At 40.3% G+C, this 16419-nt stretch overlaps 1 protein-coding gene across 1 annotated transcript in view; it reads left to right on the top strand.

Annotated features, from left to right (window-relative positions):
• Positions 1–3108: 3108 nt before the first annotated feature.
• Positions 3109–16419, top strand: part of LOC107678479 (pro-neuregulin-3, membrane-bound isoform-like) — a 164982-nt gene continuing 151671 nt past the window's right edge. Inside the window, exons 1-2 of the mRNA XM_016473754.1 lie at positions 3109–3933; positions 4072–4083. Coding sequence (XP_016329240.1) covers positions 3114–3933; positions 4072–4083 — 832 coding nt within the window. The 5' untranslated portion in view covers positions 3109–3113. The remainder of the gene's footprint in view (positions 3934–4071; positions 4084–16419) is intronic.

A 16419-nucleotide genomic window follows, 5' to 3' on the forward strand; every position in this document is an offset into this window, starting at 1 on the left:
TGAAATGTAATATTTAAAGTCAGCATGAACTTTTTTCTTTTTTTCTATAGATTTTATTATGACTTATTGTTTTTCTTCTTCTTCTTCTTCTTCTTCTTCTTCTTCTTCTTCTTCTTCTTCTTCTTCTTCTTCTTCTTCTTCTTCTTCTTCTTCTTCTTCTTCTTCTTCTTCTTCTTCTTCTTCTTCTTCTTCTTCTTCTTCTTCTTCTTCTTCTTCTTCTTCTTCTTCTTCTTCTTCTTCTTCTTCTTCTTCTTCTTCTTCTTCTTCTTCTTCTTCTTCTTCTTCTTCTTCTTCTTCTTCTTCTTCTTCTTCTTCTTCTTCTTCTTCTTCTTCTTCTTCTTCTTCTTATTATTATTGACCTTGTAATGTTTAATCAGAGTAACTGGATCTTTCTGAAAATGACAGTCATCTCTTTGGTGATGTATGCTGTGCTTCTCCAACCATTTAAAGTGTTCACGTAAAAAGTTCCTTTCTTTTGTTAAACACAAAAGAGGAATGTTGGTAACCAAACAGTTGATGGTAGCCATTGACTTCCATAATATTTTTTTGAATACCATGGAAGTCAATGGGGACCATCAGCTGTTTGGTTACAACATTCCTCAAAATATCTTCCTTTGTGCTCAACAGAATAAAGAAACTCATATTGATATGGAAATTGAGGCTGAGTAAATGATGACAAAATTACGAAAATTCTGCACAAAAATAATTTCTGCATGAAAATTTTGTCAAATTTTTTTTACATGCAGTTTATCTTTTCAGACCAGTGTGTTACAAATGACAATGAAAATGCAGTTTTATTAAACAGCAGTTTCTCTATATTTGATATGATTTGTGATTGATCAGTTTTATTCGCAGTGTGATGGAAAAATATTTAGAAAACCTCTCCGTAAAAAAATGTTGTATTGAAGGCATCCAGAAGTTTTTGTGGATCTGAAAAGACACATAAACAGTTGTTCGTTCAAATTAAAATGTTTATCGCAACAAATTTTAGCACCGAACATTCATCTCATTGTGAACAGGCCTTTAAACCCTGCCTCTCCACAATCACATTAATTTTTGAGTGCAATGACCACATCTCAAAATCCAATCAACAACTGATGGATAGAAGTCACTGCCATACTTTTCTTTTTCTTTTTCAATTGCCCTCTACCCCTGAGTGTTCTGGTTTGAGACAAGTCGCCCTACAATGGCACAAAGACTGTATGTCTCTATCCGTCTTCCAGAAGCCTCCCTTTATGCCATCCCTCAGGCACTCAGGGGTGTGTCTGTGAGACGGGCATCTGGGAGGATTTGAACTACTTTACCTGTGTTGCTCTTTCTCAACAACTATTGCTGCTGGATGTGATACTGAAACAAATCTCATGTCCTTTCCTTTCCTTTCCTTTCCTTTCCTTTCCTTTTCTTTTCTTTTCTTTTCCTTCCCTATCCTTTCCTTTCCTCCTTCCTTTTTATTTCCTTTCCTTCCTTTCACTGCCTTATTTTCTTTCCTTCCTTCCTTCCTTTCTTTATTCCCTTTCTTTTCTCCTTATTTCCTTCCTTTGTTCCTTTCTTTTCTTCCCCTTCCCATTCCTTACCTACTAATTTCTTTTTATTTTATTTCCTTTACCTCTCTTTCTTTCCTCCGTTTTATTCTCGTATTCCTTCTTTATCTCTTCCCTTCCCTTGTTCCTTCCTCTATTCTTACTTTTCCTTTTTTTAATTCTCTTCCATCCTTTCGTCCTTTTTTCCTTACTTCTCCCCCTCCCACCTTTCCTTCCCCTTCCCTTCTTTCCTATTTTTCTTTCCCATTTCTTTTCTTCACTTCTTCCTTGCTTTCTTGTTCACTTCAGGTTTCCCTTCCCTTATTCCTTTCCTTCAAAACCCCCTGCTCTTCCTTGTCTGGTCACAAACAAGCTCAAGTACAGTCATCGGGCAGTTTATGTTTGTCAATCTGGAAATATGCAGTCAACAAAGATGGAAGGGCCAGGAAGGGAAAGCAGTGGCTGCTCAAGAAATTTATAACTAGCATCATTCACACACCCCCACCTCTCTCTGAGACACACACACTCTAGAAAACACACATGCAGACACACACTGCAGCCTCTAAGAAAAGCAGCTGCATCAGTTTTCAGAGCAGTGCTCTCTCCTTTCCCCCCTCCCTTCTCTATCTCACTCTCTCCCAGTCTCATGCTCACCCACTCACTCTCCCTCCTCTTCTGCTTTCTCTCTGTCGCACATTCTATCGCTTGCTCTCTCTCTCTTGTTTCCGCTCTCTCTCTCTCCCTCTGCTTGCTTCTCTCACACTCTGTGTGCCTGTGTTTCTGCCAAGGTCTGAGTCTTTCAGTGTGGGAATGTACCAAGCTTAGAGACAGGACTGCCTTTGAATTCTGGTGCAATGATGGATGCAGGGCAGAGGCTCGGATGTACACTAACAGAACAGGAGAACTAAGGGCAGGGATTGGGAAAAGGATCTGATGGATTTAACCCTCGCAGCCGTCTCTGCCTGATCAGAGTACATCATTCTCCCCCGCTCTGCTGTTCTCTCCTGTCGGGTGGATTACCGGCTGCCCGTGTCTACTCATGCACCGCTGTAGAGACTAGAGGGAAGATCCAAGCTGCGTAGCCAGAGACGAAGTGCCGTGTCGGGAGAGAGAGAGAGTGGAGCTGTGCTTCTGCCGCTACCTGAGCTTCTCCACACACACACACATATATACACACACTCACACACAGAGGCAGGGCTGCGCCAGCCGCGACGACCGATGCGTTAATGCAGCTGTGAGAGAAGATCTGCAGCAGGGAGCTGCCCTCGCTCAAACACTCATGGATTTATAAGGAAAATCTGACTCCGGGCAGAACACAGACGGATCCGCAAAACTTAATGTTTGTTCTATTTTTCATCTCTATATATGGAATGTCTTGGGAATTACCTTCGGTTCTACGGAAGCTGAACTAAAGAGAGGCTCGTTCCCAAAACCCGCTCTTCTCCCAAACCCGGTCCTCTTTGATTCCTGATCGAGTGTGTGTGTATGTGCATGTATGTGTGCGTGTGTACGTGACTATTGGTGTCTTTGAGCTTTAGGGTTTGTTTATTGTATTTGTAAAGAATTACTATTTATGTGTTAATAGGGGCCACCATGGAGACCATGACCCTGGAGGAGCCCGGGGGTGAACAAGTCTCTCCCCGGGCCCCAGGGCCCCTCCGCTGTGGCCCCTGTGCGGTGTGGCCCCGCCAGCAGACCTGGCTTTGCGTTGTGCCCCTACTGATGGGCTTTGTGGGCCTAGGCCTCAGCCTGATGCTTCTAAAATGGATTGTGGTGGGCTCAGTGCAGGATTACGTTCCGACTGACCTGGTGGATGCCAATCGCATCGGACAGGACCCCATTTTCCTATCTAAACCCAGTGCCCTTCCCAAGGGTTCTGATGGCTCCACGTCTACCACTTCCACCCCGCCCTCAGCGGCTCCGGGTTCAGCAACCCGAGCAGCTGAGGGTACAGGTACAGTGCAAAGGACTCGAATTGGGCAGTCCTCAAACCACACGGCCAGTAGCAGCAGCAGCAGTGGAGGAGGTGGCGGGGCCTTAGGGGGAGGCTCGGGAAACAGAGCTCCACACCTGCATAACAGAGTGGGAACGCGACTGACCAACACCACCACCGCCACCCGAGCCACCAATCCTGCCTCACCAGGAGGAAAGGAGGTGACCCCACGCAGCACCACTGTCCAAAAACCCAACGGGGAGGGTGGGAGCCGAAATGCATCTCCTTCTGCATGGGCTGGGCCACCGAGTACGAGCACGACGACCACTAAGATTATGACGAGCACAACCACCACCCAAGCGGCCCAACCGACCTCCACCCTCGCATCCCCCTCAAAGCCCGGTCAACGCTGGAACCATGGGCGCTCCTCTAAGGGCCCTTCAACGAAGCCTACTCGCCCACACCATCGCTTCAGGACGCGTAAGTGTGATCATCTAAACATTTTGATTGTATACATGCATGGATATGGGTGCGTAGATACGTTTGTGTGTGTGAGCTTGTCCCACCATCTGTGATGATGTGATTTTATGATACACCCTTTTTTTCTTTGTCATATAGCCACATTATTTGGTAAGGTCTCATTATTTTGCTTGCTTCCAATAAAATCCCTTCCCAGCTTCTTATGCATCAGGATAGATACCTATTCCAGCTCTCTTCTCGGCATTACAAAAGAGGCAGTCATGCAGTGTAATAGTCTTCGTGCTTGCTGCTGAGTTCATTAGTTCTGCATGTCAATGAGAGAGCACATAGGCAACTGTTTTTCATCTGTCTTTATCCTCTCTGTATCATGTGGACATGGTGCTGCCCACTTGCTCTGTTTGTTTTATATCAGTTTTCAGGAATAATGACTCCCAGTGTTGCAGCTTCCGTTTTTTCCCAATAGCATTAGCATGTTCTCCCATTTAAAGTAGGTCTGTTGTTAGAGAGAGATTTCACCTGATCTAAAGCAGATATTCAAGGTGAGAGGAGGAGAGACAGATTGAAGGCAAAAGAGGAAGTGTAGTGCTGGAGAGGGTGCTGGCTGCTCTCGTCCTGTCAGTGGAGATCAGGTCTTAGGGTGGAGATTCCATTTAGATAAGTAAAGATATGAGTACTGCAGTAGGTATGGTAGGTAGACTTGAGGCAGTGGATACACGCTAAGACACTCACGCAGGGAGTGTGTGCACACAGACACACACACACACACACACACACGCACACACACACACACACACACACGCACACACTCTCACTAGAGAGAACTGAAAAAGTGAGATATGAGAACACTGCAAATGGGAAATAGTATTTACATTGTAATCTGTGTGTGTATGACTCCATGTATGTCCTTATACATCTGTATGATAATACTGTCAGTTCCAGTGTCAGCATTACTATTTTGAAATTGTAGCTGTCAGGCCACAAGCTACTCATATTTTTGTCAAGCTAGTAGTTTGCTACATTAAGGCTACCTATCAGGCTACTTATTCTTTTAAATGCATACATCTTGGTATATTAATTATTCATATATTTTTACAATTTAGTTAGCTGTATTTGTCTTTAATAAAAATAGTGGGGGTTTTAATGAATGAATGAGCAATGTTAATTAGGGTTGCTATACTAATAATATAAAATACAGTAAAAACAGTGAATTGTGAAATATTGTTGCAATTTAAAATTATTATTTTAAAATGCAATTGAAGACTTCAGATTCAAAAACCTCTGAGTCCGTCTGATATTTTTCTTAGATTTTTCTTTTAAATTAGCATTTTTATCAGTCTCCTATGATTAGGTTCAGTAATTTCACTTTAATTGCAATGAGAAGGTTATTAGTAAGTTTATTATTGGGATAAGTCAGTGCCTTATTTTTGAAAATGTCCCATGTTATTTCCATAGGAGCCTGATAAAAATGCTAATTTAAAAGAAAAATCTGAGATGGACTAAGAGGTTTTTGCATTTTAAGTCATCAGTTTCACCCTGTGTTGGCAAAGCTGAATTTCCAGCAGCCATTACTCCAGTCCTCAGTGTAAAGTGATTTTTCATAAATCATTCTAATATGCTGATTTGGTGCATTTCTTATTATTATTGATGACGAAAATTTATCGATGTTGAAGTATTTTTTTTAAGGATGCACTCCCAATCTGTTCATTCACATGAACCCTAAACAAATCAGTTCAATAACATGAACCTGATATTGCAATGCTACATGTGAGAGACATTTCAGGAGGGAGCATGTTTGATTGTTCACATTTGGTCACACTATATGGTACACATTGGTAAAAGTAGCTTGTTACTGGAAAAGCTAGCCTATACTAATTTGAAAGAAGCCAATCTGCTTTCAAGCTACTGAATTAGTGAGGGTGAGTTAGTTATACTCTAACACTGCACAATTCACTCATGAATCCAGAAAGAATGTGCTGTCTAAACAAAATCCAAGTTTGTTTTCAGTAACTAAAAAATTCTGTTTTATTAGGGAATGGGGAATTAGCTTTAGTCTGCATGCTAATTTGATGTACTTCTGTAATCAAATCTGGAACGTTGTTTATTTATAAAGCAAGGTGTTAAAAGCAGGCCATCAATTTTGTGTCAGCACCAATTAGTTAGTGTGGAGTTTATATGTCATCCAGTCCTGGGACTTTAAACAGCCCCTTACAGTTAGAAGACAATTGCAGAGCTAACTTAAATGCATTTCACATTAGTGCTCCTGCTTCTTCTTCAATAATCGTATCTTGGAAATCACAGAGAGGTTTATAGCATATACAAATCTAAGCAGTTAACCATGGTTTGTGTGTTCTCATAAGGGAAACAAGTCAAGATCTGCTTCTTTATGCCCCTAGGCGACGTTCCCATAGCTGACTTTTATCTAAAAAATATATATGGTTTTTTTTTTCTGTAGTTATGTGTGAATATGTAAACTGAATCCAGCACCCTAGTCAACAGTGAGAACATAGCGAGCTGCTTGTATAAAGAGAAGCTGATGTATAATTTAATACCACACATTCTCTCTTTCACATCACAGTGAATTTTCTCTTGAGCTGAAAGTGCCCTGGAGCGAATACTGATAAGGGAAGGGTGGGGGGACAAAGGAGGGCCCTGACCTTGGGGGGCAGAGAAGGACGAGAAACCATGCTTTTGGCCAAGGTTCTTGAAGACCACATGGCTGTCTTTTTTATTTATTAATACGTTGACATTGTCTGTGTCAGGGTCATTGCTAAAATTCACAGGACTTGTGACAAAGTTTTTATGGGTGGGCCCTTTTCCCAGTCTATATATCCGTAAAGCAGTGTTTCTCAAGTGGTGATTCCTGACCCAAAAACAAATATTAAAATGGCTGCTGAAAAACAAGCAAGCAAAATATATATTAGTTTGGGGTTGGGAACATTTTTAAATGTTTTTGAATGCTTACCAAGGCTGCATTTATTTGATTAACAATACAGTAAAACTGTAACGTTCCCAATAGCATTATCATGTGCTCCTATTTTAAATTATGACATATTATTACAGTTTAAAATGAGTCCAGTCTTCAGTGTCACATGATCCTTTAGAAATCATTCTAATATGCTGATTGAGCTCTTAAGAAACATATCCCATCCCAGTTGAAAATGGTAGTGTTGCCTAATACAATTTGTTTATTTATATAATATATATTTTAATAACTATTAATATCATATTTAATTCAATATTTAACTAGACCAAAACCTTACTGGGCAACCCACTCATAGGGTCCATGACAATGTACCTGGTTTGCCCACATGACAACAGTGCACAGAAAGCATAGTTGTTTGACGCATTATCGTAGTGATATGCTTTTTTGAACAGTGTGCAGCTTTCTGAAAGCGTGTGAAATTTCTTTATATTGTGAAATATGAGATGGTTGGAGGACAGATTTGCTTCTTGAAATAGATCTGCATCAAACAAGGGAGGTGTTATTGTTGGGCCAAGCTGTTTTATGAATAGAAATGGCAAATAGAAAAAGAGTAGTGGACTGTAAGTTGGATTTTGAATGTGCAATATTGTGTCGGGTAATAAATCACTGTATAATATAATACAAGCCCGTTCCGCCCCTGCTTGGACTTTCTCTCTGAGGATCATCTGAGAGGGAACATGATGAAATGCACTGGTAGCGACCATGTGCGAACACATCCATCTTTACGACTGCAAAATGATCTCATGTTTTGGTGGGACTTATATGGTAATGCACCGGGAGAGACTATGTTGTATTTTCCATAGGATCCCAATTGAATAAGCGAGACACTAACTTCGTTTTAAAATCGCCCCAATGAGACTGCATCTCTCATTCGTATCTGTATTATTATCCGATTGTTCTGAAGGATGACATGCAGCCGTCCATTAGCCGCAGCACTGAAACCTGAGCCGCTCATCTTCTTCCCTGCCTTCCGACTCCATTTCTTTCACCCTGATGCATGTCGTCCTCCGCCTTTACATTTCCTACTCTAATATTATCCTTTATTCTGTCCTCCTCCTCCTCTGTATCCTTATTTCCTTTTCCCTCTCTCCACCTGTCTTCATACCTGAGTTTCCTGTATGTGTTTTTCACAGTTGGTCTCTATGTCCTATCTATGTTCGGGGTTGATTTGGCTCAGGGGCCAAGCCTCATTACTTCCTGTGTAAGGAGGCAGTGGGTGGCTGGCGCTCTAAATGCAGCTGACTATCTGCCTTTGGGGGGCGGGAATGCTTCTTCTCTGACACATCATTGTGATTCCACGCACACCTTACGCGGCACAGTCAGAAGCCGGCGTGGTTGAACGGATTTTGTCAGGTATGAAAGCACAGCGGCATCGGAAGAGAAACACTGAGAACATGTCAGGCTAAAGCCTGGGGAAAAACATAGCCAGAAAATCACACTTTGGCTCCTAAAATAGAAGGCTCAAGGATGAGAAAACCTCCGACGTGGCGATTAATAATTTTGACGTGCTAACACGTAGCATGCACTCAAGTACGGCGTACGCCGCAACCCCTGTGGCTCCTGAGGGGAAGGTGTACCATAAAATCATACACAGGGATTAAAGACAGAAATCCATTTAGCGCCGTCTCATGGTAGGTCAGTGAGGCTTTCGCCTGGACCAAGAGGAGCATAGTTCCAGCTGCTGCTGCCACACTGCACTCCCCAGATACCAGCAACAGGGTAGCCACGTGATGCTCGACCACCAATCACAACCTTAGAGGCTCAGAGAGTGAGAAACGAACCTTGAGGGAGAACTTCTCACTCCACCTGATGTTTTCCAGGCCGCTCCGAAATGAATTACTGCTTTTATCTTGCAGATTAGCTGACTTTTATCGGCAAAAAGTGACGTGACATTTTCAGTAGACTTCCAAGTTGTCCTCATGGTCTTTGTGTAACTGTACACTTACAGACAGTCCTCTCCGGAGCGGCCTTGTTTGTTAGTGACATTTTAGTACACCGTGAGTGCCAGGCTCTCTCCTCTGTCTGGAGAGAGGGCGAGATTAATGCGCCCCAATGTGTACTTGCGGTAAGTGGCAGTGAAGGCCATCTTAGGCTTCTTTAATGTCACCGTGTGATGTATGTGGACAAAATGTCCGCTGGGAAGCCTAGAGTTTGGGGAGGATGGATGTTGCAGTGTAGGCTAAAATATTAATGCTCAGAAAGAGAAACATGTAGAACGCATGTGGCAGGAAGTGTAAATAATTGATCAGGCCTCTTTTTAAAAGTGGTAGGGATGTCCCATTCCAAGCACAGGGAAATGGAGTCATGTGTGCATGTTTTTCACCGCAACATAGACTTTCAACATAAGCGATATGATGGAACATTTCATGGGAAGACACACAATGCCACAACCTGCTTGTACCCGTTATGCTGAGGCAGCCAGCACTTCTCTTATCCTTTTGTAATCCACATACAGGAATAGATAGGACTTACAAAACAATCCAGTGAATAGAAAAACAGTATCTTGAGGAATTTGGTAATTTTTGGTAATTGTACATTTGCATACTGAAAAGACTGAAAATTCTATAGTGGTCAAGTCTGGTTTGGACTCATTTGGTGACCAAACCAGAGGTGTTTCTAGCTTTTTTAATCAATACTGGGGCACAGGTCCTCTATCAAAAAAAAAAAGTGTCCCTATATTTGGATAAAGTTGTCATTGCTTGCAGTAGAGAGTTGTTCAGAAGCTGCATGCACAATAAAGAGCTGCTTCATCATTGACAAACAATAGAAGACATTTGCAAGTTTTGTTTCCCGCAGTGGATTGTAAATATACATCTCATCCAGTGCTCTTTTTGTTTTTTGTCTCTTAAAGTATCCCGTTACTATTTTGGTGTGAGAAACAGCTGCAAACGATTCAGTGCCTGAGTGAACTCTCTGAATGAATCATATGCAATCCCTATCATCAAACAAGGATTTATAAGCAATATTTTACTGGGGCACAGCTGTATTTGACTGGGGCTTGTGGCCCAGTAAAAACGCCCCTGTTCCAAACCTGTATGGCTGGCTTTCTTCTGTGAATACACTAAAGGAGATTTTTTTAAGAAGGTCCTGGTTGCTTTCAAGCTTCAAATAAGCTCCATAAAAGTGGTCCATGTGACTTTTAGCACTTTATTTAAAGTCTTCTGAAGCCTTACAATAGTTCTGTGTAAGAAAAGGACCGTGCTGTCTATGTTGATCTCTTATTCTTTGGTCTCTTATTGCCTTTCCCACCACCTACCCATTCGTTCATAGGCTGAAACTCACATCTTGTCCTATAACAAGATATGACATGACATTATTGCATACTGCTGTGGCAGAGTAAAGGGGATTACAGTTCAGTTATTGCATATCCTCTGTATTGAATTACGCAAGTTATCAGCTCGCCTCCGAATGGATAGATAAGCATAGATAGAAGTGACATTTGGGCTTTCTGCACCTGGTACGTTGGAATGCTCATAAGAGGCTAAAGTACTTAGAGAAGAATGGTACTGTATGTATTTGTGGATGTAGACTCCATTTTGACACTTCTCTAGCTAGAGTTGGTGCACTGGCCTGTGGGGAGAGCAGGTGCTGTCAAATGACAGCATTGAGATGCTTTGCAGGCTCGATCTGCTGCGCTGGCTGCATCATTCAACTGGGCTGGAGAAATGCATAACAATTTTTATTAAATTGTTAAATAAAATGGTAAATTAATATTTTAATTCTGTTCCATTTATTTCTTTAACACTTTTCACTGTACACAATGTTTAGATAGTATAGCTTACTTTATGATATAACAATCACAAGTCACTTTAATGTTAATATACTTACAAAAAAGAGCAATTTATTCAAATAATTTTCATGGTGATATGGATTATACAAATAAATGATCGTGGTGTCTGGAGATGTGGTTGTTACTGATTTGCTTAATAGTCATTTTTCTTAGGAAAAAATGTTTTGTGAAGTGATATGTATTCAAATAATTATAATGTTTCCTATATCAACCTTACTTTAATTGTTATGAGCACCCCATTGGACCTGCTGGCCTCTAGAATCTTCCCCAGTTTCACCCCATTACTGGTGGCCTTGAATATTGCTTTTTAAATTATATCCTTCTGTTATTATATTCTGTTAATTATATTCTGCAGTGTTTCTGCACTGAAAACCTCAAAAGGTTTTGCTTACAACAAATGACACATTCTTATCAAATAGCCTACTTTAAGACCTTTTTAATAAAGGAGAATATATTCCCCAGTGTACCTCATTTATGTATTATATATATATGAGGCCGGTAATATTGAGCATTAAATTACGAATGGGCCTAATTTGTGAGGAATTAAGCATAGAATGATTATAAGAGCAACCTACAGGCTGTGAGTGCTAAAAACCATTTTCATTTCTTAGCAGGAGAAGATGAAACAATAAAATTGATTCTGAATGCATGAGAAATTGAGACAGTAAACACTGTAATCAGAAAATGATTATTATTGCTACTAGTACACATTGTTTGGAAAATGAGCTGTGATTGTATACATTTGTGTTCAGAAAAATGAGGAGAGAGAGAGTAAAAGTAGCTTTTGTTTTGTATTTAATGTATTTGTAGGATTTGTATTCTTTGTAAATATACAGTCTGTGTGTGTACGAGCATGTGTGGGCGATGAAAGTGAGCAGAGACGTCCAGAGCAGTAGTGTTGGGCTCATTGGTGTAATCCAGCTTCGAAGGGATAATGTAAACGACTCCAAGCTCAATGTTGTGCTCACCCCCAAACTCTGGCTCTCCTCTAATCTCCCATCTTCCATGTTTATCTCCCTACCTCATTCCCTTCTGTTTCCCAGTAACGATCCGTGACCCAGGCATGCTGCGTTCCGCCCCAAAACAAAGTTTGCATATCTCCTGAATAATGAGAGGAAGAAATGCAAGTCTCAGTGACTGATCCACTCGAGCTACACGAAGGGCTTCTCAACCTGTCAGGCAACAGTGTGAATTATAAAATAGGATACTCTGCTGAGGATCTTCTCTCCACAACATCTCGCACTTTCCATTTGAAGTGAAATATTAAATCATTGATAGTTGAGTTACACACCAATAATACCAAGCATTTCTTGAAGAACCTGTCGCAGACAGACAGAAAGAAACTCCAGTGCGGGGAATGTGTTTGATCTGCTCAACATGCAACAAAGCACATAAAAATAGCTCTGTAAAAAACCGCAGGAAGATGCACTTTGACGTTGGCGCACTCTGGAGTGATGCCTTACTTGCAGTCATTTGCCAAGAATGACATGTAGTTTGTTCCTTTTACCTGAACATACTTGTTGTTGAAATCACATCCAGGTACAAATTCAGGTGTCGGGAATAATTTGTTCCTCCAGGTATGCCAAATATTTCCTTTTTCAAATATTGCTTTTTAAACCAGTCATTTTGTTCTCAGTGTGTTCCACGTTTTCCTGCATTTTTCCAATTCTCTTTGTCTTAGAAAAAAGTATTTATAGAGCAGAAGTGGCATGGTTTGGGGTTCTTCTGGCAGCCATCGTTAATTTGGCACACTTACTAATCTTTACCGGGTAGTGTACTGCAGAAATGTCTGCAATTGCATTCAGCTCCCCCTATGGTGCTGGCCCAGATGTCATTACTTAAGGATTTCAGGCGGCAGATTTATTGTGCTGCCATCAGGTTCTTGCAAGTGCGGTATGTGAAAATGTGTGTGTTTTAGTGTGTACCTAGGACTGGGTGATATGGTCTGAAATGTTATCACAATATGTTTTCCGTATCTTATGATAGTGATATTTATCAAAATATTAATTTACTATTAATCAGGAATAACGTATGTAATTTCTACATGTTTGTTAGACCTAGACCAACTTATCTGTTCACAATCAGACTCTACAGAGTAGCTACCTTTTAATTAGATTTAAAAAAAAATGTTTTTTTCATTTGTATTGTATTTTCCCATAAAATCTGTGTTTTCCTTTTTATTGTGTTATGATTTAACAATACAAATTCATTATCAAAAATTGTGTCCAATTAAATAAATTAATAAAACTTTAATAACTGAATCTTTTAAAATGTACTTAAAATATATATATTTTTTTGTTTTATAACAATATTTGCAACAAAACATTACATATTTATTTATTTGTTTATATTTTTTCAAATAAGATGCTGTACAACAGAACTGTGTAAATGGTTGTATGATATTCCTTAAAAAATTGACCTTTTTCACATTTCTGGGTTTCTCAGCAGCGGAAGTCATCATAGTTGGGTTAACTTGAAGCGCAGTGAATGGGCGAGTCCACAAATATTTTTTTTTTTGCATTCCCATTTGCTCAAATAGCAAAAGAAAAACTCCACAATTGTGTTTTCAAGACTTTAAAAAAAAACTGTTTTTTTGTCTGCTGAAAACACAGTCAGTGTTAAGTGTGTTTGAGTTTGTAGATGAAACTATGGCACTCATTCACACAGAAACATGCAGAACATGTAGACATATTAGCAGCATGCACTGATTGCGTGATCGACTGTCAGATTTATCCATAGTAAGTAAATATGTCCAGAGTTTATCATTGTTGCCGACATAAATTTTATTGTGATCTTTATATCGTTTATCACCCAGCACTGTGGGTACCTATATACAGCTTTATCTGAAAGGTAGAAATTCTGTATTGTTAATAGGAAGTACAAGAAGCTAACTCATGTTTACTTGGGTTCACACGACTACTAATTTTCTAGAAAAGTAGCCAGCTAGTAGAATATTCACAGGTCAGTGTTAACCTTAGGAAAATGACTCACCATACGCCTTGCTGCATCAGCGGTCTTTGCTGTTTTTGGCAAGTCCAACACTGTGTTTACGGAGAGTGTGTGAGGGGAGAGAATGTCCACGCAGCTGAGATGACGTGGGTGAGAAACAAAAGCATGCATCATCTCCGTTGTCAGATTCATGCTGTTTGCATTGTCGTGCACAAACAGTCATGTCTCAGTCGTGTCATTTCTGTCAGCCACTTCGTGACATGATTAGTTTCAGCTTGCAAGAATTTTTGACTTGTCTGTGAACACGGAGCATGTCAGCTGCCAGTGTGATTTGCTTACAGTACAACATGTTTATGAGTGCAACATTTTTTTTTAAACTATTCCCAAAAAATGTTTGTGGTGTTTTTGGTTCACTCTGAGGTGAGAAAAGAACTTTATAAATATCTCAATATTTACATAAATGTTAATCTGTTGTTTTTTTCCCCATTTATAATTTTTTTAAATAGGCGACAAATGCTTTTTAATTGTATATATATATAAACATTTATTTAAAAAGTACCATTTATCCATATATAAAATTTATTTATTTATTTATTGTGGTGGTTCTAGATAAATGGTACTTTTTTAAAGAAATGTTTTAAGTAGGTACCAAAGGTAAAACAAACAAAAAAAAAAGTAAAAATCATATGAAAAATAAAAATCATATACATAATGTAAAAAGTATGTGATTAACATATACAGTATTTTGCTAAATTACATGTATATTATGTACCGTATTAATCATATTTCATGTTTTGGCTTTTAAAGGTTACTATACAAAGCTAATGTCCTGCAGCCCTACCAGGATGCAGTGTGTGAATTGAGGAAGATTGCTCCTGCTGTTGCCAATTATTGCACAAATTCAACTGAACTCATGTGATCCAGAATTAGTTGACACAGCCCCAAAATGTCGACTCTGGAAGAACTAAATGAGTCTATGCAACCCCAAACATTTACACACATACCTGGAGTTCATGAAGCACTTAGGCTGTAGAGTTCAAAGGCTCTCCTTTTCGCCTAGTCAAACATGCACATCTCTGCAAATATTTTGCAGTCTGCTTTCCAGCTCTCTCTTCGTGGCTTGCCAGTAGGCGTGCTGTGCATACAGGCCCTTCAACATTAAATATGAGCACTTTGATCCCAGCGTGGCATACTGCTCTGCAGGAATATGATAAGATGTGCTCAAGCATGCCGTCTCAAGTTAAATTAAGGCTAGTGGCTTTTCCCACACCTGTCTTATCTGTGCATGCGTGTGTGTGTGTGTCTCCCCTCTGGAAGTCATTCAGCCATCTGGATGGAAGGACTGTTAATGTATCCTTTGTGAGTGGCTCCCCTCCCTCCTTTGTGAGGGCAGACATCACAGTGTGGATGCGGTTTGCCATCTATCCGTTCGTCCAGCCAGGCCAGTGAGCTTCAGAGGGAATAATAAAGATTAAGAAAAGATATGGCTTGGAGATTTGAGAGTCACGGTAAATGGATGGATTTCCCTTTCTGCCCAACAGCCTCCCTTTTTTGTTAAAAAAATATTATTTTTCCTCTTCAAGAGCAGTGCATATCTTTTCAAGGTGCACCGTGACAGCTATAGCTGTGTGTGTGAGATGATAATTTTAGCATGGCAGCGTGTGTTGAAAATGTTCTGTTATGCTGGTTGTGGCGATGAATGTGTTTTATGTATTTATTCACCTCCGTTTGGGGTCAATATGTTTTTGACAGGTCTCTTATGCTCACCAAGGCTGCATTTATTTAATCAAAATACAGTAAAACAGTAATATTGTGCTATTTAATGCTACTGTACATGTTTTTTTTCTCCAATCGAGAGCAGTTCTCATCTCTTCAAGGTGTACTGTGACAGCTATAGATGTATGAGTGAGATCTTGTTTTCAGCATGCAATCTGTGTGACATGGGTTGTGACGATGGATGATTTTTTTGTTCTGTCAGGGAGCTCAGTTTGTCCTGAGAGTGGCGAAACAGCCTCAAGGCAGCGTGTTTATAATAGAGCAGCAGAGAGGTAAGGGCTCTGATGCCTGCCTCTCAGTGCTCAATGTCAAAGGCCAGGCAGTGACACTTGTTGTGGTAGATTGCTTGAAGATTGGTTAGATTGCCAATACTTTTTGTGTATGACCATTCGAGAGAGTGAGGGTTTGTATGTGTGTGAGAGGGAAAAAAAGTGTGTGTCTTACATGTTTGGGAGGAGCTAAATATATATACAGGGACTCTGTGGTTCAGGCAAGCTCAATCTTGCTTCAGGTCAAGCCCAGTGCAAACCCATCACGAGCTTGGTGTGCATGGGGAAAAAATCAGCTCTTGGGTTTTTGGTAATCCACAACAGCTGTGTGGTTTGCGTACTATTCAATAAATACTGTGTGTGTGTGTGTGTGTGTGTGTGTGTGTGTGTGTTTGGGTGTGTTTTCTTAATTATGTCATTTGCATTTGTGTGCGTGTATGTGGGCAATGCCTGTTTGTCCAGATGCGGCCAGCTGTGGATCTGGTGTCCTAGATAAGCATGTGCTTGACTCCTCCAGGGCTACATCAGTGAGCTTTGCTTTTGGCCGTGGCTTTGGGCTCTCAGTGTCATCTCTCATTACAGATGCAGTGATATACTTACCATACACACAGGAGAGAAGCATGTTCTCTATTTACTAATCAGACAAATATTACAGACAATCTGCTTGTGGTCACAATAAAGCATTTGATTGGGGTAATGGTAAAATTTTGCCTGCTGAA

This window comes from Sinocyclocheilus anshuiensis, unplaced genomic scaffold (genome assembly GCF_001515605.1).
Source record: "Sinocyclocheilus anshuiensis isolate Anshui unplaced genomic scaffold, SAMN03320099.WGS_v1.1 scaffold1944, whole genome shotgun sequence".
NCBI lineage: Eukaryota > Metazoa > Chordata > Actinopteri > Cypriniformes > Cyprinidae > Sinocyclocheilus > Sinocyclocheilus anshuiensis.